Below are 25,675 nucleotides of genomic sequence, written 5' to 3' on the forward strand. Positions count from 1 at the left end.
TAGTCCTTTATTTATTATAGATGCCACGTGTAAACAAATGACACGTGTTAACACATCATTGGACACAAAAATTCGAGGTGTTACAATAATCTTATGACACCATGGTTTAATAGTAGTTGAAAATTACACTCTCATTGTTATTTGTTGACATGCAGGGTATATAGAAGAAATAGACAACATGAATCAAGTTTTGGTGTTGGTTTGAAACCACTATTGGGATAAGACTAGTGTTTTAAAACCTCTGCTAATTCTACTGTTGAAACCACTGTTGTTATTTGAAACTACTGTTGTTATTTGTTGACATGCAGGGTTATTTGTTGCATGCTGTGGCAGTTTCCTTAGGAAACCTCTGTTTTTTAAACCACTGTTTTTAAAACCTCTGCTATCCAGTGCTGAAAGGTATCCTCTGTTCTCATAACTTCTATTTATCCTAAAACAGATTTTGTTGTGAGCAGATGTTAGAAAATAAAATAGATGTTTGAAACTACTGTTTAGTTAAAACAGTGTTTTGTGGAGAAAACAATGGTTAAAACCACTGTTGGGTTAAAACGGTGGTTTGAAACCATTGTTAGGATAAAACAATGGTTGAAACCACTGCTGGGTTAAAACAGTGTTTTAGTTTCTTAATTTTTGTATTATTTGGAAGATCTTTGAAATATGATATTTGTTTTGTGTGGATCTAGGTTGTGGGGCCTCAAGCAACGATCATAATACTGGTCAATCTGAAAGATGCAGAAGAACAGATGGCAAACCAAACATGTGGGAAGGTATAAACCGTGCACATTAAACTCTTTGAACCTGATAATAATATAATCTATTCAGGCATGATTATATAACTATACAATTTAATTTAATTTTTATTTGTTGGCCTCATTAGTTTCACATACTATTATTTGTTCTCATCATGTATGAAAATACGACTGTCCACCAACATGGTCATTCAAGAAGGCTACAAAAATCCTAAATCTTACCCAAGCATCTTTGCATCACTTAAAGCCGCAGACGCTTGTGTGCACAGAAGCCCGATCTGCATCACTTCCAACACTTCATGCTCATGAAATTCACCTTTTAGTAACGGATCGATAGCTTCCGACACAACGCCTTCTTTGGTCAGCTTCCAAACCTGTTCAGTGATCAGTCGAAACAAAATTAAAACAATGAAATGAGTTAGAAAGATTGAAAACTTGATTGATTTTTAAGACGTACTGTTTGCAAACCAAAAGACTCTCGGGACCTTCAATACTACAAGCCAAAAGCTTGACAAGATTCTTGTGTTCAATTGCACTGATCAAATTGACTTTATTAAAGAACTCGTCCACCCATTGTCTTGTATTGAAAAACAATCGTTTCACAGCAACATCTCCATTCGAAAGAGTTCCTTTGTACACTGAACCCGCTCCCCCTTGACCTAACTTATTTGAATTATTGAAGTAATTTGTTTCTTTTTCGAGCGTTTCGTATTTGTAAAAGTTTGATTTTTGAGTATCAAATCATTTGAGTTCAATTATTTGTAAGGACATGTTATAGTTTAAATTTATAAAAAAGGGTTATCATGTTAAAACTATAACATGTTGATTGGAACTGAATGTTGAAGATACCCATATTGATTATGAGTTTGAAATCTACAATGTTTAAAGTTTGAACTTGGAAAAAGTGTCAAAAAAGAAACAGAGGCCATTATATTTGAAAATTGGCTAATCTTGAGAATCCTGAGCACAACTTGCCACAAAAACAAAAAAAAAGTTAATAAAAGACTTGACATACAAAATGCTCATAAAATATTATAAAGAAATCAAACAAAAACATATCACAATCCAGAACAAATCACACAAACAACAAAATATTTTATGTTCACTTAAATCGGTCGCTGAAATGGGGTCTTCTGCTGCTATGGATGTGTTAGTCTTACGCAAACAACAAAATATTTTCATAACTAATGCTCATCAATTTAAAACCACTGTTGTTGATACAGTAGTTGATTCATCTGTTGACTTTGGTCAACAGATGGATGAAAACAGATGTTTGAAACCACTGTTGGGTTAAACAGTGTTTTGTGGAGAAGATAGTGGTTTCATTTTTTGCAAACAGTGGTTTGCCTTTGCTCAAACAGTGGTTTGACTTTTCTCAAACAGTGGTTTGACTTAACAGACTTTTGAACCACTAAGAATCATAGTTTTGCAAACAATGGTTTGACTTTGGTCAAACAGTGGTTGCATACTAATGCTATTTCCTTTCATCATGTTCTCTCAGCTACTTACCATCATTCGTTAATTTAGTTACATCACATGTAACTTATATGAGTTTTAATTCTAATCTTGATTTCTTGGTGGAAAACAGTACCTAGAACAGTTTCAGCCGAAACAACTGCAATAATTGAAACTTTTAGAATGTTTTTAACTTTATCATTGATCTGAGCATATGCATACTTATTAACAGTTGGTTGCGCGTATGAACATCATCCAGAACGTGCTCAAAGGCACTGTATAACTAACAAAGCTGATATTTTATTTGCTGCACAATGGTTAGTTAATTAGTTAGTTGACTCATGAACCATATCTAATCATATGAAATGTGAGTAAGTTTCCTTTTTATGATGCAGGATAAAGATTCCAAATCCACTTCAATGGGGTGCACCAACTTTGAAGCTGCATAATTCTGAATTTTTGAAAAGTGGTATGTTTGATCTTGTCGATCTGACTTCAATTTGATAGTCTGGTGTGATTTTCTGTAGTTCAACATCAAAGATTCTAACTAAGTCATACATAAATGTATAGTCATTCGTCATTTAATAAAATGTGGTATGTAAATTTTTCTAAAAACCACCCGTGTTTGCACATGGGTATCACTACTAGCCTTAAACTAAAAATTACAATATCTATGCACATATCTATACTTTCTGTTAAAATGTGTTATGCATGGTGTTTCTAAGAAATGACCCGTGTTTGCACACGGGTCTTACCGCTAGTAGAATAATAAAAATAGAATCTAATCTAACTTATTAAAAGACTCCAAATAATGCCACAAGACATTCTCTCCTTCAAACTCATAAATTTTACTTATATTTATTTAATAAATTTCTTTTAATATTAATATTAATTAATAACCAATATATAGATATCATTTATTTTTATCATTATCTTTATCTAAAATTAATAAATAACTTCAATTTTGCAATTTAGACCCTTTGTTTTTTACTTTTAACCCAAAGTTTTTAATCTTTTGCAGTTTAATCCCAACTCTTTTTTATTTTCAATTTTGGTCCACCATACTTTTCATTTTTCCCAAGTTTTTCGTTTCATTCTAAATTTTGTGAGTTAACGCACCGCAACGTGCGTGTGGGGTTCAACATTTTCTCGCATATTTTTTCCCGTTTGACTGGCCCGTCGCGTCACATCTATTTTTCTGCGTTTGACAAGTGCGTCCAACACGCAGTCCTGGATAAACTTAGTTATTTTTTTCAATGTTTTACGTTTCGGTTTAATTTCTCAGCAACGAGCGTGCATGATTCAAAGATTTTACGTCTGCTTTTCGCTCGGCGTTATTTTTTTCCCGTTTTTATTTATTTTGTTTTTAAAAGCTTTTCCAGTGTTGGTGTTCGCTGACAATGGTATAGTATTGTTACTACTTAACACAACTTTATTACAACCGCTGCAACACAGGTGCTTAATACTAGTAAAACAAGTAAAAACCAATAACTAAACACGTGCATTCATTTGAACTATAAAAAAAGTTGGATGACTTTAAAGTAATGCAAATTTTAGTTGTGGTTTCATATTCCACCTCAACTTTCTTCGACTTGTAGGGTGAACAATAACCGAATCGTTAACCAAAACTGACGAAACCAAACCGGAACTAACTAAAAGCCGAAATAACCGAAGACTAGTTATCGGTTTTTCTTGTACCCTTGGTTAACCGAAATTAACGAATCGGAACATTCATATTTCATGTAATTCTAATTTTTATACCTCCTTTTCATATATTATATGTTTTATACCTCCATTCTTTGTATTTTCAAGTCAAAGTTTTAGCCCAAGTTTGGTTTGGTTATTAACCGAAACTAATCGAACTGAACCAAAAATGAACAAACTAACCGAATAAACCAAACCGATTAACTGAAAATCGAATCGTTAATAAAACAAATTAACCAATGACTTCGGTTTCTGATCCAGTTAAGGCTAATAACCAAACCGTGCACACCCCTACTTTTCATTGCCACATAATTTTTTATTTGTTTTAAATACTAAAACCGTACATAAAAAGGCATGCATCAACTAAAACTAAAAACATATAAGAACCAACATAAAAAATTAAAAAATATACGTCTGCTACTTCCAATGAGGGTCTTCATTTGATAATCCGAATCCACAACATACTCGTCGTTGTATGAATCAAATCGTGTATGGTACCATTTGCTATAATACCACATATTGTCTATCCCGGCTCAATTATGATGCCGTACGAAAGTGTTTATATCGGGTATTCATGATCTTGTGTCTCGCCTTTGTTTGGATCATAGCCTTGGCCATCTTCTAGATTCGGGGTGTTGTCAAGTTCGACCATCAGAATGTCTTTGGGTTCAAGCATCGACGGGTTGATTGTGGATCAAGTTTAAAATGATGTTAAATGACTATAAAGGTAGAATGCATGTGGTACAGTTGATTGTGGGTCAAGTTTTGGAACGAAGTTCGAACTCTAAAGCCTTTTGGGAGTTATCTTTTGTGTATGTGTCAAATATATAGTTTGATAAATGCGTTAAATTCACAATCTTTTGAGACATGTTTATGATGTAAATCGTTCTTCATCACATCCAAGGAACCAACAATTGTATTTTCAATAGTATGATGATTAATGAAGAAAGTTGTAGTTGACAATGTTGAAAGTTGAATTATTTTTTTTTAACATGAAAGTTCAATGGTTCAATGATTTTCTGTTTTATTTTTGTGTATGGCTAGGGGTGTAAACAAGCCCAGAGGCTCGAGAGCTACTCGTTATCGGCTTGGTTAACTGCTCGAACGAGCCGAGCTTTAACGAGCCCGAGCCCGAGCCTGAAATAGAGCTCGTTTGGTTATCGAGCCCGAGCTTGAGCCTCAAATACAAAGCTCGTTTAGGCTCGCGAGCCTAAACGAACCCAAACTAACATTTTATTTATTTATATATAATATAATAATAATAACGATGATAACATTGGCGAGCCGAGCTTTGACTCGTTTAAGCGATATTGAAGCGAGATTGGGCCGAGCTTTTAGCTGGTTTGAGGTTGTTCTCAAAATAGCTCGAGCCGAGCTCGAGCTTTGGGTTTTACTCACGAGCCGAGCTTTGAGCTTTATAAAAACATGACGAGCCAAGCTCGGGCTCGGCTTGGCTTGTTTACACCCCTATGTATGAGTCTTGAAGTTTGAGTTATTCAATGTTGATGAATTAGTGATATTCATGTTCTAGCAAACCAACAAAAAGTAAACTTTAGCATTGTGTAAATATAAAAACAGAACTTAAACCTAAGTTTAGATGTTCAACCTCCCAACATGCCATGATGGCTTTCATTGCATGAACCCGAACGTGTTGTAATTATTCTTCAAAAGAACAAAGCGACATAACATAATGTGTCTATGAGTATGCATTGCAACATGTGAATACAATGTATATCGTTATATCTTATATGTTGTGAGTCTATCACGACATACTCAATCGACCCAAACTAAATCATAAGGTTGCATCCGTTGAGACTTTGATAAGCATGGTTATATGTTATCGTTAAAGTTGGTCGTTTAATAAGTTTTAAATGTTTATCGAAAGAGTAAATTGCCATTTTAGTCCTGAGTTTTTTGTTTAAATTGTTATTTTAGTTCAAATAGTTTTTTTTCTCTTCTGGGTCCCTGATTTTTCCTTTTTCTTGCCATTTTGATCACATTGCCTAACTTAGTCTAAAAACCAGGTTATAATCAGGGGTATTTTTGGCATTAAATTATTATGAGGTTTATAAATTATGTTGTAAACTAACCCTTGTTATCACTATATAACAGTTATGCCAAAAATACCCCTGGTTATAACCAGATTTTTAGACTGAGTTGGGCAATGTGATCAAAATTGCATGAAAATAGAAAAATCCAGAGGAGAAAAAAAACTATTTGGACTAAAATGACAATTTAAACCAAACCTGGGACTAAAATGACAATTCACTCTTTATCGAAATGACGAAAGAGAAAAGAAACAAAAAAGATGTGGAACGCAGTGGCCTTGAAGAACTTTCTCAGCCCATTAAATCTGGCCCAACAATGTTAATATGTCCAACAAATCTGGGCTTTTCATGGCCCACCACTTTTGGTCCTGAACTAACCCGAAACACCCAAGTCATCTAGTAAGTTTTATATGATATCAATCAAGTATTGCTTCATCTAACTCGTTTGTTATTTGCTATTGTTTGTGAACAGGCCATGATTTGCTAAGGTACAAAAGTTATGAGAGTCAGTTAGAACTTAGAAGTTAGAACATTAACAAAAGAAAGGAAGAGACTGGAGGTACTTATTTTTAATACTCGTTGGTTTGTTAAAAGCTAAGAATCTCTTTCAAATGTATGTTAATAATTCTTGGAACAAATAATAACTAGTTTAATAGCTTAATATGTTGAGTAAACCTGTCACACAGTGCAACATGCCCTTGTAAAGTTTGTGCTATATGTTTTACTAATATATTTTTGTAATGTAGTTAATATATACTCATTCAAAATACTTAAAAAAGGTTTTCATATCCAACTAATGTTTGATGCTGATTTATGGGAGATGTTTTTTTATGCAGTTTCGCGTTCAATCAAATGACTCAAGAACGACTGATTAATAAAAAACAATAAAATGAACCGAATGGCTCTAAGAAACCTTAAAAGGTGTTCTTTTTATAATAATCAAATAAAAAGCTAATTATAAATGTTCACCAAGACCTCTATTTATACTAGACCCTAAAAACCTTAGAGATAGGCGTACATAAAAGATACAATAATTAATAAAAAAAACTCGACAATTAAAAAACTAAATATTATTTAAACTTCAGATAATCTTCAATCTGGATCCCATTCCAAAACATGTTCACCCGCATCATTTTTGTTTAAAACGGAATAACAAACTTCGTTACCCTAAGGTTTTTCTTTTGGATAATCGCGATAACTCTTCACTAGAAATTTCACACGCACCAATATTACTGGGTAAATTACACTTTTCGTCCTTTATGTTTGTATCGGATTGTAACGGATGACCTTTAACTTCAACAATTACAGTCACAGTCCTTTATTTACAAAACTCATTACACCATACGTCCTTTGGCTCTAACCAGATTAAAATTTTAAGTTAAATTTATTCACTTAAGGGTATTCTGGTCAATTCATACTTTTATTTAAATCTATACATATAATAAAGTAAACCAATACGGGACACGTGTCATTCATTGGAACTATCTATTTTGTTGTTTTCCCGCCTCTTTTCCCTCCTTAATTATCTCCTACTTAATTATAAATACATATTTTTATATAATTAAATATATCCATTATCTCCTCCTTAATTATCTCCTACTTAATTATAAATACATATTTTTATAATTAAAAATATTCATTATATAGATATTAATAAATGATAAGACTAAAATTCAAAGATATATAAAAATAATCTATTCACTTCACATAAAATTATCTTTAAATTATATAAAGAGTTAACTACATACTTTGTGCAAACCACAGGGACTAACTATATAATTAACTCTTATATAAATAAAATATTATTACATGTGATTTTCAGTATTTAGGTACTAATAGTTTAAAATCACCTTCTAGGGTATTAACTTTTCATTTTGTAACATTTGGACTAACTGTGTAATTTTTTTTAACCCTCTCAACCTCACTTATTTACATGACATATATTATTCCTACATACTTTTGTATGTTCTTTTAGCTAAGAAACATCTGAATAATCTATCTATATAATTAATACAAATGGATCGTTTTGTCAATCAATATATTGATTAATATAACGGGTTATTTATTAATAATAATTTCAATGATTATTGCTCTATAATTATTTTATTTCTTTTTTTTTGCTTGTCTCTTAGATATTTAATATTTTTTTTCTTATATCTGTCTGTAAAATTCTTAATGGTTCCATTAAGAGGTAGCCTCTTAATGACCATTCAGAGGCTACCAAACAGCCCCTAAGTAATAAAAAAGTTACATCTTTAAAAACCCGTACATTGCAAGATTGAATAACCACGTGTATTACATGACTTAAAATACGAATAATGTAATCAACTTTTTTTTTGAAAGGCAAATAATGTATTACATGACTTAAATACGAATAATGTAATCAACTAACACACACAATTATCAATATATGTTTTTAGAAAAAAAAAATGAACTTTGATGTAACATTTTACTTTGTTTTTTATTTATTATTAAGTTAAATTAGATGCTTGTGTAATGAGAATGTAGAAGAATGTGACATGTGATTACTTATCATTCAGAGGTTACCTCTTAACCATTCAGACTTGAGAGTACATCTTATTCATTCAGAGGTTTTAAACCATTAAGAGGTAGCATCTGAATTGTCATTAAGAGGCTACCAAACAGCCCCTTAGTATATAAAATTATATTTATTCAGCCCGTGTAATACACGGGGTTCTAACCTAGTATTTAATAAATGAAACCCAAACAATTACATATATACATCATCTTCCCCAATTCCCTAACCCTAAAACCCTAAACACCACATCTTGCCACCACTTTACAAAATAAGTCACAATCTGCAACCCATCTGCTATGTCGGATCCTTCACAGATCTGCAACTCAGCTGCCGGCCACCACCAAATCTTGTTACCACCACTACTCCGGCCACCGTTCACAGTCGGCCACCACCACGTCACACCCACCACCCCTAAGCCTTGATTCAGATCTGCCCCTAAGCCTTGATTCAGATCGACCCTTATCACATAATTTTTTTAATTTGCAAGCAACCATCGATTCAGATCTGCGCTTGTCACGGTTCGATTCAGATCTGACTAAAAACTAAATAACATAAAACAAATTTCGAGTTTGCAAGATCAAAAAATCATGCTTTTTGAGCAGAATAACTTAAAATATTCATCATCTATCAAGTGCGTTTTTTCCATCTGAATATTTAACGTCGTTATTGGCTCCTGCTTTCAACAGTTCCTCGATTTTGGGCTTATCGCCTTCCGGAGCGGCCATCATCAATAAAATGTCAACTGGGTGAATATTTTGGCATAAAAGAGCTTCCATTTTATCGTATGTGCCCTCGACAACAAGCATTCCCATATAATTGAAGTTTTGCAGTAAATCGAGTGTCAAGAAAAGTATGTAATTAGGGTAAATTACACTTTTCGTCCTTTATGTTTGTAGCGTGTTGCAATGGATGACCTTTAACTTCAATAACAGTCACAGTCCTTTATTTGAAAAACTCATTACACATTTCGTCCTTTAGCACTAACCAAGTTAAAATTTTCAGTTAAATATGACATATGTCTTGCACATAAGGGTAGATTAGTCATTTGACCCTTTTATTTAAAATATATTTATAATAAAGCATAAATCAAAAAGCCTTATCCACAACTCTCCCCTCTCTCTTCTCTGTATCTTAAACCAAACACCATCACCACCATCTATGGCTGGCCAGCAAAGAAACCCCACCACCTGCCACTAAAAAGCTCAATCAATCTGTTTTGGAGACCACAAATTGGTTCAAGCAATGCATAATGGCTACGTTTTTTGAACTCTCTCTGTTTCTCGGTTCAAGAAATGCATACCTCAATCGATCTTCGTCGTCGAACTCTCTACCACTCTCCTCCAACACCATGAGCATCGTCTTTGTCTCACCCAGTTCTCACCGTACACAGTGGTGGCTGAGTAAACAGATCAAACTCGGCTGGGGATAGGTTTGTTTGAAGTAGAAGTAGTTGGGATTGTTTGTATGGGGAGGGGTGTAAATTTGGGGTTTGGGGTTTTTGTTCACTCTAGATTCAGATAGGGGATAGGATTAGCAGATCATTGAACATAGAAATTTAATCACCAGTCCAGCCATTTCTGAATCTTCGTAGTGTTATTTGTTAAAAGTCGTGCAGTTGGCGGTGGTTGTGATGGATCTGGATGGAGGCGGAGGTGTGGTGTGGCGGATTTTGATGATTGTTCTTTTATGTTGCAAGACACTTTAGAGAGAGAGAGAAGAGAGGGTAGCTTGCTCCGGCGAGTTGCAGAGAAAGATAGAGAAGAGAGAGAGAGAGCTGAGCGAGAGAGACTGGGTGTTTATTTATTGGGGAAGAAGATAGTGTTTATTTATTAATGAATATTTTAAATAAAACTATGAAATGACCAGAATATCCTTAAGTGGATAGACATAACTGAAAATTTTAACTGAGTTAGTGCTAAAGGACGAAAGGTGTAATGCGCTTTCCAAATAAAGGACTGTGACTGTAATTATTGAAGTTAAAGGTCATCCATTGCAACACGCTACAAACATAAAGGACGAAAAGTGTAATTTACCCATTTAATTATTCATCATCACAATAAACTTTCTGTTTTCTTGATTTTGGAATCAAACAACATTCAAGAATAATCAAGACAGGAAAAAGCAAAGGATATTGGTGACATGACATAAAAAAAATAGTCCCTAAGATGGTGAAAATACAAATTTACCCTCATGTGCAATGCACATAACTAGATCTAACTGAAAAAATTAACCTGGTTAGAGCAAAAGACGTAAGGTGTAATGAGTTTTGCAAATAAAGGACTGTGACTGTAATTATTGAAGTTAAAGGTCATCCGCTGCAATCTGATACAAACATAAAGGATGAAAAATGTAATTTATCCCAGTATTACCCTTCTAAGTTCTAACCAATTAAACCAGTTAAAACACAGTTTGCACTGGAGCTCCTGCTCATCGGGTTAAAGCAGAAACCATCAGAAGCTGGATTCGAATGAGAAGGTTATGTGTAAGTTTCCACTTAATTTGTTTTGATAGTCTTTTCTTTTAGAAGTGGCAACATGTGCATTAGACGGTTGTCTCTAGAATAAAGAAAAACAAACATATTTTCACTTCAAGGTGTGTTCCCACTTAACAGACAACTAACTAATTGCTTTGCAATGACAAACATTGTTTCTAACTTTGCTAATCCAAATGCTGAGAGTAAAATAACTTTTTTTATCCCCACCGACGTGATGGTTATTTCATACTGAAATAAGAGAAAATTAGAAAATCGACATTGACCACTATGAATTTCAAAAATAGTGGTTTAGAGTTTTCTATTTTTTTTTAGTTTTATCATAAAAGTTAAATGAGTTTAGTTCGTTTATGTTTAAAGTCGCATAAGTCACTTGATGTTAGAAATTGTGTTTTTGTTTTATGTTTTTCTAGGATTTGATCATCGTTCGTTTGCTACTTAGCACGGTGTTTGGTGGTCACATTTGGCCCATCATTTTTTTTCTTTTAGTGAACTTTTTTTTATCCATCCCCTCAACTTTCAAAGTGGTCGACTTTGCCTCCATTTTCTAAAAACTATATACAAAATCACTTTGACCCTCTTGACTTTCTAATGCGTTTTGTCAACATTTTACGTCACGTGAGTCGCCTGGTGCTAGAAATTCGTGTTTTTATGTTACGTTTTTTCACAATATTGGTCGTTGTGCAGTTGCTACTTAACATGGTTTTACCCCCTTCTCCCATGTTGGTAGCACAGTTCTACGCCCCCTCACCGCAACACGGGGCTCAATACTAGTTTATATTTATATTTAAATATAAATAACATCAAATTAATAACCGGTTAAAAAACAATTCATTGGGCTGTTTGCCTCCATGTGGACAGACTTCGACTGTCGGGTGTGGGCGTTGGAGGGTGGGCGTTTTGGCCCTTCAACGTCGGGGGTTTCATCCCGGGTTGGCGTTTGAGCTGACGTTGCCCGCTTGGCGTGGAGATTCTGCCTGGCGTGGGGTGAAGGGCTGGGTGACATGGCGGGCTGTGGTTGGCTGGTTCAACGTAGATTTTTTTTAATTTTCTTTGTAGTCTTTTTAAAAAATTCCACATGGCTGGCCACGCCCAGCTAAGCGACCCCCCATCACACCCCTAGTTTTTGAGTATTAGCTTGTGTATCCCATCATCACCACGTATCAAGCAATGTCCCTAACCCAAGCCCCTCCAAACCTTATAGTCTTAAACTCTTATCAGTCTGTCTGGATCACCTTTTTCTCTATGGTGGTCGAATTTGGGTCCCAGATTAAGATTGGGCTGTTCCTTGGAACCTTTAATAATTTTCCACTAAATAACCTAAGAATTGTACATTGCCACATTGGGCTTTACTTTATGACCTTCGTGGGCCCATTACCAAATATGAAAAAGGAGATTAATCATTTTTTTCTATTCCTAGACATATAATTTACAATTTTTTAGTATTTAATACTTTAAACGTAGGGAAAAGCTAAGAAAAAGGGTAATAATTCATTTGTTTATAAGTACTTGTACGTTGCATGTCGATCAAGAATATGGTGGCAACTTTGATGAATTATCATGGCAATGAATGTGACCATAATCACAAATTCATTGTGACTAACTAGTTAAACTAGTGGGAAACCCGCGCCTTTTGCGGCGGAGTCGACAAGACGGGGTGGGAACATAAATTTTATATATAGATAAAAGATGTAACCAGTTAAGAGATAAAAGACAACCATAATCAACCCCATCATAAATAGAATTAAATTTCGACCTCTATATGTACAATACAAAAGGGCAAGTAATACTACAGGAACATTGATAACGGGTCAACAACTTCATCCCCCACATTTGCAGCCATTCTAGTTGCCTTCAGATCCTTATATTGCTCATCAAAGTAACCGTAAACAAATGCTACACAATAAGAAAATATGAATATAAAAAAGGTACCCTGTTTTCGGAAGGAGAGGTGCTGAAATTGCTATTTCTTCTTATCGGCTTGCGCTTGCCATCGCTGACCAAAGGCTTAGTGCTGCTTGTTCCGTTATTCGCTGTCCTCAATTCACCCGTATTTTTTGTTTCGGAAAGTGTGGGACCCATCTAGAATGCCTTTCAGATCTCACATTTCCAAAATTTGCCCGTTTTCCTGTAGCAGAACCTGACGGTGCACCATAAAGATATCAATAAAAAATTTATGAACTCAATATTTAATAATAACAATAATAATAACATTAATAGTAGCAACAATAATGATAATAATAATAATAATAATAATAGCATACATCAAAATTTGCCCTTTTTGTATTGATGGAAATTGGTAGGCTTGGGTTGGTCGACACACTTTTTGCCCAACTTTTTTGCATAATCAAAAAGAAGTGAATGATCCTGTTTTGAAAGATAATGCTACCAAGCATGTAGAATTTTCGAAAAAAGAAAAAAAGAAGCAAGGAAATATAAAAGAAGAGTTATTTACACAAACAGTCCCTGTGGTTTTGCGCGAATCACAGGTTTGGGTATCTACTTTTTTCGGTAACAATTTTAGGGCTTGTGAGTTTAGTTTGTAACGTGTTTGGGTATTAACACTAACTTTTGTTAAGTTTTCTGTTAAAAAAGAGGAAATGACCAAAATACCCTTTTAGTCATTCTACTCAAATTTAATAGAAAAACTAACGGAAGTTAGTGTTAATACCCAAACTGGTTACAAACTAAAATCATGTGATTCGCGCTAAACCACAGGGAGTATCACAAGCCCCAAAGTTGTTACTAAAAAAGTTGATACCCAATCCTGTGATTCGCGCTAAACCACAGAGAGTATTTGTGTAATTAACCGTATAAAAGAATTATAAAAAGTTGATGATGAAGCTCACCTGCATGAAATTGTAGTGTTCTCTCCCAATAGACTCATTTTCCACTATCGCCAAATAAGCGAGCATGGGATAATGGACAGCCTATGACGCGTAGTTGTGTCTCTGAATATTAACCGCCCACTCACTTAAAGAAAATAAAACCAAATTGTTTCGGCGCTAATTGTCTTGACGCGAACCGTTTCAATGCGGACCGTTTCGACGCGAACAGTTCGATCTGTACCGTTTTGAATTGAACCGTTTCGACCAGTATCGTTTCGAATCGAACCGTTTCGACGCGAACCGGTACTGGTCGAAACGGTTCGGTTCTAAACGGTACTGGCAGATTAACACCCAGTTTCACATCCCAGGCCAGCTCATGTTCTTCGACAAAATCTATAATTTTGCCCAGCTCATCTTCTTCTCATAGTCATACACAAATTACCTGACTATCCTCCTTATTGTTTAATTTTGCCCTGCTGGATTGAACACATCATTAACCAGCTGAAACCAAAATAGAAAAGTTATGACTGAAAAAATAAAAAAAGACTAATGAATCTGAAATATATGACTAAGGAAAACTGGCATAAGCGTGGTTTGAAAGGGTGTATACAGTAGCAAGTAGGCAAGTTACTTTCAACACTAAACGAACTAAAGAGAAAACAATACAAAGAATACCGAAGATGTAAGTTGATTCACGACATAAAATCCAAAGAAACTATGGAAAAAAATATTAATTTATGATGAACACATATATAGACAGTCACATAAAAAGCAAAGCCTATACTGATTATGATTGAGACTGATCGTTGGCCAAAGAGAAGGATGAGCTAGTTCAATGTTTGATTCTGTTACAGGGGGTTATTTTGCTAAGGTAGATGGGTGTGGAGGGGAGATGGGACTGAGTGCTTTACTACAAAGTCTTTAAGACTGTTGCTAGAAAAATAATAGAATTGCTCTTATTGATACTGTTTTTATTAGAATCACTGAATCCCTCTAAAGGTTAATACTTTTTACCATAGTTATTAAGGCGCTAGGCGCACTCAAGGCGCATAGGCCTTGCCTGGGGCCTAGGCGCGAAGAGCAAAAAAAGCAAGCAAAAGCATTAAAAACATATTATGTATTGGAAAAGTAATACTATTCTTCAAATAAAACAAGCAAAAGCTAACCTCAATTTTAGTACTTCCTAAAAGCACATCAGATTTAATAAAATCATCAGCAGCAATTAACGTATCATCCCCCTCAGTTCCTGACACAACATAGCTCCCATGATCGATAACCACAGCAGACGGATCCTACACAATAACAACATAAAACAAAAATGTCAATCTAACACGGCACGATAACAAATCACACAAGTACTATACTTTACTCAACACTCAAAACAATCGGTCACCGTATCATCAATTAAGCTACAAATCCACATTCTAACAAGTTACATTCAACAATATTAAAACAGTTTAAATGAAATCAACACCTTATCCCAAACTTAAGAAGTCCAAAACAACACTACCTCATCAAAATCAACTCCACACTCAGCCGCAATACTCCGAATCAAATCCGACGCACTCGCATCAGCCGCAACAATCAAATCCTTACCAGAGTCCACAAAATCCAAAACAGACGCCACATCCATGTCACACCCCGATTTCCACACGTTTCACCGGTGGGCCCGGTGGGGGACTATCGTGACGTAGTTGGCAACAATACAGTCAAACAACACAATATATAAATGCACAGTGGAAGCAAAAATAGATATATTTCAACTGAATGTTATTGTAATATCAAGTATCACAATAGTTGAAAAATAATCCACAGGGGATCCAAAATAAATAGGAAATATTGTTCAACAGGTTGACGTCCAAGCTTGCGAGACTTATTGTGGACTCTAGGAGGAAGCCAGCCTATTTCGTTTAGTACCTGCAGTTAACCTTTTTGGGAAAATACGTCAGTTTACACTGGTAAATACATTCAACCGACACTTTTGTAAAAGGTTTAATAAAATTGATTTGAATGCACAGGGCACAAACTTTTATAACTTGGGATAATTATTTTAATATAATACTTGTAAACGAATTACATGTTTCTTTGCGTTCAGTAGCCCGTTCCATAGACCGGGTTAAAGACTAATAGACACACCACAGGTATAATGCCCACAAGGTTAACCCTTAAGTGAGATACCATTTATCATATGCAGCTGTCAGGTGTATGCCTACACCCCGTGCTTAGGTCGTGGCCATCTCGTAAGATGATGCCAGGGATATCCGGGACATGGTCATTAACCCCCCAAAGGCTTTAAGCAAACAATTCAAATTTTTAACGGGTCATCTTGATAATACTTATCCACTAATCGGTTAAGGTCAAGTGCCCGACCAAACGGTATTCTATATACCGTACCCCAAGCCCGTGTAGGGAAATAAGTTAAAAGTATTTATCTTTGCAAGTATAATTCACAAACAGCTAATGCAAGTAGCTTTTACCGGGTCTCCTATTCTGGAACGAAGGTTTATAATAACCTATTAGAATCCTAACGGGTCTTTGATTAAGCTTAAGCTTAGACCGGTTAGTTTTAACGAAGGATACGGTTCGAACGCACGATTAAGCGAAGACCGGAATAAAATGTGATTTAGACCCGACAAGTTTGAAGACTTGTTTAATATGGGTAATCCAATCACATTCTGGATTTTGAGATAAAAATGACAAGGTTGACCCGTTTCGGCTAATTTATGTAAACTAGTTACATAAACCGAACCGAACGCATAAATGGCGTAACGGGTAACCGTAAGAGTCCTACACAGGTTTCCCAAGTTAATATGCTCTAAAGAGGTTGTGATATCAGTGGGATATCCTCTCTTATGCCCATAACGAGTTTAATCCCAATATACACCCCGTAGGGGTATTTTGGCCATTTTAAAGGTTATAAAAGAGATTTCCGGGTTATACAGGAAATCTGAGTTTTCCGAACAGGTTATAAGGTCTAAAATACTTTATTTATTATATGAAATCAGTAGCAAGTGGATTCGGGTCAAAATACCATGTAGAACTCATTTTAGGTCCGAAAAGGGTATATTCGGTATTCACCGAATCAATGCCATAACCGCAGGTTATGAGCTGGTTAAAAGATAATTAAAAATCTTTAAAAATCTCAAAATATTATTTCACATCAACGTGTAAAAGTTTTGGTGTCGAAATTTGGGTTTAGGTAGGCTTTACGCTAATTGCGCCGTTTAATTACTAAAGTTTTCTTAATTGCGCTATTTAGCATAACTCCTATTCTAGACCTCTGATTGACATGGAATTTTAGGGACATGTTTAGAAATCGGTAACTAAGGTTATGTCCTTTCACATTTTCAAAATTCTCGTTTTAAGGTCAAAAGGTCATTATGGTCAACTTTTAAGCATATTACGGAAATGTGCAAAAGACTCGGACAAACAACGAACCAGCTACAGAGGGTTATACCATCATGTAACCTGGTCCTAAGAGAGTCCTAAGGCATATCTAAATCATACCAAATCGGGTCAGAACTGAGGTCAAAGCAAAAGTCAAAGTTTTGCGACTTTCGGTTCTGAACCGGGTCAAAATAGCAAATGGTCGGATCAAACAAGTTTAGATCAGTTATAATACTTATTATTAAGTTATATGAGTGATAAAATAGGTTACATGCCATCTACATTGTTAATTATGCATTAAATCGAAAATTAGCATTCTGTTGACTTTTTCTAAGCAACTTTGACCCGGCATTTGGACTAGTTAGAGTGGGAATCAGGGGGTGCCCTTTTAAGGGTTTAATGCCCACATGATTACCAACTTATAACTACCGTTGATTCGATTAATCACTGGACCAATAATGATTAATCATTAAGTCAACCGTTAATTACGACCGTTAAAACTAATGGACGACCAGAGATGCTTAGAGAAGGCACTTGTGCTCCAGAGAAGCTCCAAGAATGCAGAATGAGGAATGAACACAATGTAGCAACTCATGGCCCTTTTATAGTGTTCTTTGGAGCTCAAGATCATGACAACTAAGTCTACAAGTGTCCCCAGATCACTAACAAGTGTTTCCTAGTGCATAGGAACTGTTAGGGGTCGCCCATGCCGCTCAAAATATCTTACTATGGCGGTTAAACGTTTATAACAGCCAACTTACTGTCGCTGGGCGTCCCTTACGGACCGTAAGGCAGGGCCCTTGCGGTCCGTAAGCCTTTGACAGAATTTTTTTTTAACCTTTCGCACCTTACGGACCGTAAGGCAGGACCCTTGCGGTCCGTAAGCCCTTGTCAGAAGCAAAAAAAATAACCTTTCATGCATTGAACAGACAACCTGTATTGCATGATTTCTGGTCATGAATTTTCAGTATAATGCCTTTAACCCATGCTTGGACAGTTATCTACCCTATCATGAAGAATCATTGGTTTGCACATAGATGGGATTTATGAACGAAGGTTTAATTTGCATTATTTTCTTAGGATCCATACTAGTAAACTTGGACCTCCATTATTATTAGTAATCACCGAATTAAAGGTATAATAGATGTTTGTTAATCATGTTAGGGTCTTGGGATTTACAATGAAGTCGTTCAGATGTATAAATTAACATGTCGACGAGCTCAAAAATCCTGCCATACATCTTTAATTAAATCCGGGTTTATAATACTTTTGTCGCATATGACACGTGTCATCTATATAATGAACACAAATTTTTGAGGTGTTACAATCCAACGATCCTCCAAACCCTAGAACAATCAAATCTATCAATTTACCAAAGCAATTCACAAAATGATGTAGCAAACTCAAAGAAGATGAATAAGATAAAATCGGGATCACATAATCGTTTAGGAAGAAGAACTATCGCGGATAGTTTCACAATCAATATACAAGCATGATCAATTTCGACATTCAGTATAAGCCAAAACAATCCTATAAATCAAACTAAAATAAGAACTCAACTTACCCAATAACAAACACACAACGATTTTAGCCGGATTATTCTCCAGAACAGAACCCAATCTGATCTGCTTCTCCATCGCCACCAACACACTTGTGCGTGATTTCAATGATGACTTCTTAATACGTGGGATTGCTAGAAACGGACGGGCCATTGAAGAAGAAACGATTGGATTACATAAATTGATGATCGAATTTAATAGAGAAGGCTGAAACATTGAGAATCATTGAAACTTCATTGAAGCATGGTATGAAAATTGGGGAAATAAGCTTGACCTTTGATATGACGTCTTAAAATTTGTGAAGGAAATTACAAATTTGTACAAGAGAAATGCTTATATATAGTATATAGATATAGATATAGATATTAAAAGAACTATTGCAAAATAACCGAGATGTAATTTATTGATTTGAAAATCAGCTTAACTCTCTCCTTATATACTTTCAACTAGGTTATAACCCCGTGTATTTTGAATAAATAAATTTTATATACTAAATAATAAAACAATATATCTTTAAAAACCTCATTTATTGCACGGGTTGAATAAATGTAATTTTATTTATTAAATAATAAAAAGTTATATCTATAAGAACAATATTGTACGGGTTGAATAAATGTAATTGTATATACCAAATAAAAAAGTTATATCTTTAAAACCACGTGTATTACACGGGTTGAATAAATAAATTTTATATATCAAATAATAAAATAATATATCTTTAAAAACCTCATTTATTGCACGGGTTGAATAAATGTAATTTATATACCAAATAATAAAAACACATCTTTAAAAATATGTGTATTACACGGTTTGAATAAATGTAATTTTCTGTACTAAATAATATATATATATAAAAAACCCCGTGTATTGTACGCATTGAATAAATCTAATTTTATACATCAAATAATAAAAAGTTATATCTTAAAAAACCTCATGTATTACATGGGTCGAGTAAATGTAATTTTGTATAGTGAAAATAAAAATATTTAATATATTAACACAAAGTTTGGTTTTCATGATAGAAATTGATTATTCTGTTGTTGCAAAATTTGTTAACGAAGTCCCAATAAATTTAACCCTTTATTTAAAACTCCGTAAATGTATAAATGATAAATAATATTAGTTAATTTTATTTTATGTTTCGTAAAATCTATTTGATACCAAACTAAACAAAATGTTCAAATATATAGTTAAGATCAAATTAGATAATTAAGTTTGAATTTGAAGTAAATAGATAAATATAAAAGTAATAATTAATTCAAATAAATAATATTATAAATGAGAAGAAGATTAAACTAAATAATAATTATCCATAAGATATTAAACTAAATAATACTTAGTAGGAGAGTTATTTATAATTAATTAGAAGAGATTAAACTCAAATAATAATTATCAAGAGATGCTCTAATATGATGACAAGTGTCCCTAAAGTGGTTTCTTTTATTATATAGTAAAGATTTTACCTTGGTTGTATAGTATCAGGGAGTCATTCATTTAATCCTCGTATGGCGCTGTCTGTTACCTAGATCAGGTTTTACCGGTTATCCCGGGGATGATTCAAAATTTCAAATGACTCAAGTCAACGTAAGATCAAGTATCATCATAGCTAGCTTCTTGCACCGTGACAAAGACGATATGGTGGAAGGGGTTTGTGTGGCTAAGCTCCCAATTTCAACAACGTTTAATTCGTGTTTGGTTATGGTGAATCAGGGAGGGGTCAAAAGAGTGAAAAAAGGTTATTGATGCAATTAGGGATGACATAATAGGTTAGACATGATATGATAAGACACAATGACCTAAGGGACTAGACATCAGTGGCGAAGCTTGAGATTTCCGACCGTGGGTCGAAAACGTATATACTAAAAAATTTCTATAAAACCGGGGGGTCGAAAACGTATATACCTAAAAGTTTCAGTACGAAAACTACATACTCTCCACTACTGAGCGAAAAGTTTGGGGGTCGGCCGGCCCCTTCCGCCCCACTATGCTGCGCCCATGCTAGACACGAACATGATACAATAACCAATAGTATCATTTTTTTCCAAACACGAACACAAACGTGTTTACAAACAGGTTAGCATGACACACCCCTGTTTAGAGACACGATAAATAACACATATGTAGGAAAACAAAATTACTAAAAGTTCATAAAACTCTTTAAAATAAACATAAATTCATAATCCTTAACATATGATTCTTAACATATTTGAAACAAAAATCCACTTAACTAGTAAGGCATATGCCATATATATATTTTTTAAATAAAATCGAAATATAAACAAGTTATTAATAGGTTAACATGTGTTTAACCTGTTTATACACGAATTTAAAGATGTCATTAACAGGTTGATGTGTGTAAGACACGAAACATGTTAACTTCACATCGTGTTAACAGGTTCATGTCAGAAATTGTTTGTCTTAGATGCAGTCTTATGTACGACTATGTGGTGGATTTGAATAACGAGAAACGATAAAGAGTACAACGCTAAATCCTTTTTCTATCGCGAGGGTGATGGACAATATTAAGGAAGATTATTTTATTTGGATTAAAAATAGATCCACTTATGTGATTATTAATATTGGAGTGGTAATCATGTAAGACTGTAACTGTTTTTGTTTTTGAGATTTGCAGCTCCTTGTCGACCCTATTTTTTCTCTATACTGGTTCAACAAAATTTATCATCATAGCTCCTTAGTATAGTTCTTATTAAAAACAAGAACTATATAAAAATATTAATCATAATCCATTAAAAAAAATTAGAAGAAAATGTTTCGAATAAAACAATGACAATACATAGTCTAAAATAAAACAATAATTAAAAGTAGTGTTAGGTATAAAGAGAATCACGTTATTAAAGTGAAAAAAAATAACGAGTAACTTACAGATACTCTAAATTTGATTCTACGTCTATTATAGGACTAAAACTTTGAACTAGTTAGGGTGAAACACCTTTTCTACACACATGAATACCGTTATACTACAAACTCGTCTCGTAAACAAATAAGTAAATATACATTCCTATAATTCTATTATGTTATGAATGTAAAGTCAAAGGGTTAAAATGTAATATTGTTTGTAAGCCTAAAGTGCTAAACAGGGGATTAACGAGGACTAGAATGGTAAATGTTTGGTTAGTTAGTTGTTAGAAGGTACTTGGTAATTAGTGAGTATAATAACAAGATGTAACAGCTTAGTAACTAGCTTGGTGATAATGAAATCTTTCTTTTCTCTCTAGATTCTCTCTTCATTCTTGTCATATTATTAAGTGGAGTCATCAAATTCCTATTATTAAACTACTCGGTGTGGAGGAGGGTAGTTCTCAAAGGATGCCCCGCTACGTAGGCGTACACGTAAACGGGTGTGAGGATAGGCCTAAAGGGGATGGACCTAGGGTGTGGAGGATGGACCTAAATATATACATATATATGTTGTATGTTAAATGTGTGTGTGAGAAGAAGAGGCACGGCGTGAACAGCTTGTGGAGGACGATGAAGACGAGGACGGGCCTTGGGGCGATGTGTAAAGGAAATAAAAGAAATTCATATCAGTCATAATATTCGGTCATCTGTTTACCTATTATAACTATGTTTACCTATTATAGCTCCTGATTATTAGGAGCTCTTTACTGTATTTATATCACCTCTTCTGAGAGGTTTATTATCAATAAGAAAACTCAAATCCATAGTATCGATTTCTTCATGGTATCAGAGCGGGTTCTCAAGAACCATCGCTCATAACACAAGATGACCGGAGAAAAACCCAGCGGCAGTGGCAAGACCGATGCCATTGACGTCAACTCACCATACTACCTATCCCCTTCCGACTTACCCAAACAAATGCACGTAAACGAGGTGCTTACAGACCGGAACTACAACGACTGGGCCAAGGAGATGGCCAACTTCCTGTTTGCGAAGAACAAGATGGGTTTTGTGGATGGAACAATCATAAAACCAGAAAAGGCAGCGGAGAACTATATGCAGTGGATGCGTTGTGACGCCATGATTATCGGATGGCTCACAACGGCAATGGATAAAGACATAAGAGGAAGCGTAAAGTATGCTAATGCCTCCTCTGAAATATGGAACGATTTGAAGGAAAGATTCGGAAAGGAGAGTGCTCCTCGAGCCTACGAACTGAAGTAGACTCTTTCAATAACTCAACAAGATGGCGCATCAGTTTCAGCCTATTATACCAAACTCCGCGGTATTTGGGATGAGATACAATCGGTTTTTCTGATCCCGCGATGTGACTGTGGAAATTGCTCTTGTAATATTGGAAAGAGGCTTACTGAATTCAAAGAGAAAGAGAGGTTGTATGAATTTTTGATGGGACTCGATGGGGACTTTTCCACAATAAGGACCCATGTGCTTTCCATCAAACCAACTCCCACTCTTGGGGAGGCTTATCATCTTGCTTCAGAAGAAGAACAACAAAAGCAAATAACCATGATGAGAAAGACACATGTAGAACCGGCTGCTTTCAAGACTCAAGGACGTAGAGACGGACCCTCTAACTCTCAGCGAAACAAACCGGCGACATTCAAGGAGTCAAAACATATCACTGATGAAGTCGACCATTGTTCCCATTGTGGAAGAGATGGTCACAAATGAGAAGGTTGTTTTAAACTGATAGGCTATCCCGAATGGTGGCCTGGCAAAGCCAAGAATGACAAAATGAAGCCGAAGGCAGCCCATGTTGAAACCGAATCAAGCCTGGCGGGTCTGACCGAAGCACAATATCAAACTCTCATGAAGCATCTTGCCAGCAACGAGCAGAATACAGAAGGTGAACCTGTCCGTAAGGCAAACATGGCTGGTAAGCATAATGATATTGATGACTGGATCTGGGATTCGGGCTCAACCGAACACATTATTCACAAATGGGAGTCTCTTGAGAATGGCACTCGAGCCATAAGAGAGGCGCCTGTTATGATACCAAACGGTGACAACATACCGGTCGAGGCCAAAGGAGATTGCACCTTGATTGGTTGAACTAAAATCAAAGAAGTCTTATATATCCCAAACTTCAATTGCAACTTACTTTCTGTCAGTAGGTTGTCAAAAGAATTACAATGTGTAGTAAGTTTTTTTCCTGATTTTTGTATGATGCAGGACTTACACTCGAAGAAGTTGATTGGCACGGGTAAATGCATTCAAGGTCTATATCGGATGGGAATGGTGGCTCAAGAAAGGAAAGCTATGGCTATCAAGGTTGATGGAAAGGTCTGGCATTCAAGACTAGGTCACGCCTCCGATTCAAAACTATCGCATATTTCTTTTTTTTTGCAAAATGTTTCTTTCAATTTTAAGGACAATGTTTGTGATTCGTGTGCTAAAGCTAAACATACACGGTCCCCTTTTCCTAAGAGTTTCATTAAAACTACCGAATGTTTTGAGTTGATTCATTGCGATATTTGGGGCAAATACCGTAAGCCATCCACGGCTCACGCTAGTTTTTTCTTAGCTATTGTGGATGAATTTAGTAGGGCACTTTGGGTTTTCCTAATCAGACACAAAAGCGAAGCAAGTAACTGTTTGATAAACTTTCATAACATGGTTAAAACCCAATTTTCTAAGTCCATTAAACGGATTAGAAGTGATAACGGAGATGAGTTCATCTCAAATCGTATGAAAGAGTTCTATGCACGTGAGGGAATTTTTGCCCTCACACGCCTCAACAAAACGGGGTGGTCGAACGAAAACATCGACACATCCTTGAGACCGCTCGAGCTCTCATGTTTCAAGCAAATATTCCGAAGCGTTTTTGGGGAGAGTGCATAGAGACCGCCGTATACATTATTATATGTCTACCGTCCAAAGCCATTAACAACCAAACGCCTTATGAAATTATATTCGGACAAAAACCCGAGTATGATCATATGAGGACTTTGGGTTGTTTAGCCTACTATAGTAGCATAGAAACGGGAGGTGACAAGTTCGAATTCAGGGGGAGGCCGGGGGTATTCATGGGGTATCCTCCCGGTACAAAGGGCTTCAAAATCTTTGATCTTGAGCACGGAAAAATGGCTATTTCTCGCGATGTAAAATTCGTTGAAAATAACTTTCCTTTTGCACATCTCAAATCTAAAAATCCAACTTCCGATATTTTTGAGATACCTACTTGGTATGAAGATGATTATGTTAAGGATGTGGGAGAAGAAAATAATCAAAATGATGTTGTACGTGAATCCAATCAAGAAACAGTGCCCACTCAAAATAATATTGACAATGAACTAATGGATTTTTTTGAAGAAGAAGTTCAAGTTGAAGAAACTGTTACCACTGATGAACCTCGCAATGAACCCCCAACCCCACGAACCACCAGAACAAGGCTACCACCATCTCGATTTCAAGATTATAAGGTCACGTTACCACCATCCATAGACCATGCAAAGCCCGTGCCCGGTCGAACTTCTTCTACGGTACATCCTCTTTCAAACTATGTTTCATATGATAATTTTTCGGATTCTCACAAGGTTTTTCTAGCGGCCATTGCGTCTGTTAATGAGCCAAAGTCTTTTAGGGAAGCCATGCAGGATAAAAATTGGCGCGATGCCATGCAACGTGAGATTAAAGCCCTTGAAGAAAATGAAACATGGACTCTAGAAACCTTGCCGAAAGGAAAACATGCCATTGACTCGAAGTGGGTTTATAAGATAAAATATAAACCCAATGGAGAGATCGAGAGATACAAAGCACGTCTCGTTGCAAGAGGATTTACACAAATAGAAGGGGTCGACTATCACGACACTTTTGCACCGGTTGCAAAACTTGTTACCATCCGAACTCTCATCACTGTTGCAGTCAAGAGGAATTGGTTGTTACACCAATTAGACGTGAACAATGCTTTTCTTCATGGAGATCTCCGCGAAGAAGTTTACATGAAAATACCACAAGGTTTTTCCAACAATGAAG

General features: G+C 35.4%; 1 protein-coding gene across 1 annotated transcript; it reads right to left on the reverse strand.

Moving 5' to 3' along the window:
- Positions 1–967: 967 nt before the first annotated feature.
- Positions 968–15,447, reverse strand: LOC110934140 (dolichyl-diphosphooligosaccharide--protein glycosyltransferase 48 kDa subunit-like). Its single transcript, XM_035989523.1, has 5 exons — positions 15,325–15,447; positions 14,950–15,106; positions 12,780–12,882; positions 1,218–1,326; positions 968–1,123 (listed from the first exon to the last, which is right to left on the reverse strand). The coding sequence occupies exons 1-5, from the start codon at positions 15,445–15,447 to the stop codon at positions 968–970; spliced, it is 648 nt and encodes a 215-aa protein (XP_035845416.1).
- Between the last annotated feature and the right edge of the window lie 10,228 nt (positions 15,448–25,675).

Source organism: Helianthus annuus, chromosome 4, assembly GCF_002127325.2.
Source record: "Helianthus annuus cultivar XRQ/B chromosome 4, HanXRQr2.0-SUNRISE, whole genome shotgun sequence".
Taxonomy (NCBI): Eukaryota; Viridiplantae; Streptophyta; class Magnoliopsida; order Asterales; family Asteraceae; genus Helianthus; species Helianthus annuus.

Bases quoted from the DNA above. Each gene is read 5' to 3' on its own strand.
- LOC110934140 (XM_035989523.1), bottom strand. From the start codon at position 15,447: ATGGATGTGGCGTCTGTTTTGGATTTTGTGGACTCTGGTAAGGATTTG. The intron at 15,107-15,324 runs GTAGTGTTGTTT...GTTATTGTGTAG, and splicing joins GTGGAGTTGATTTTGATGAG to GATCCGTCTGCTGTGGTTAT. The intron at 1,124-1,217 runs GTTTGCAAACAG...ATCACTGAACAG, and splicing joins AAGGTCCCGAGAGTCTTTTG to GTTTGGAAGCTGACCAAAGA.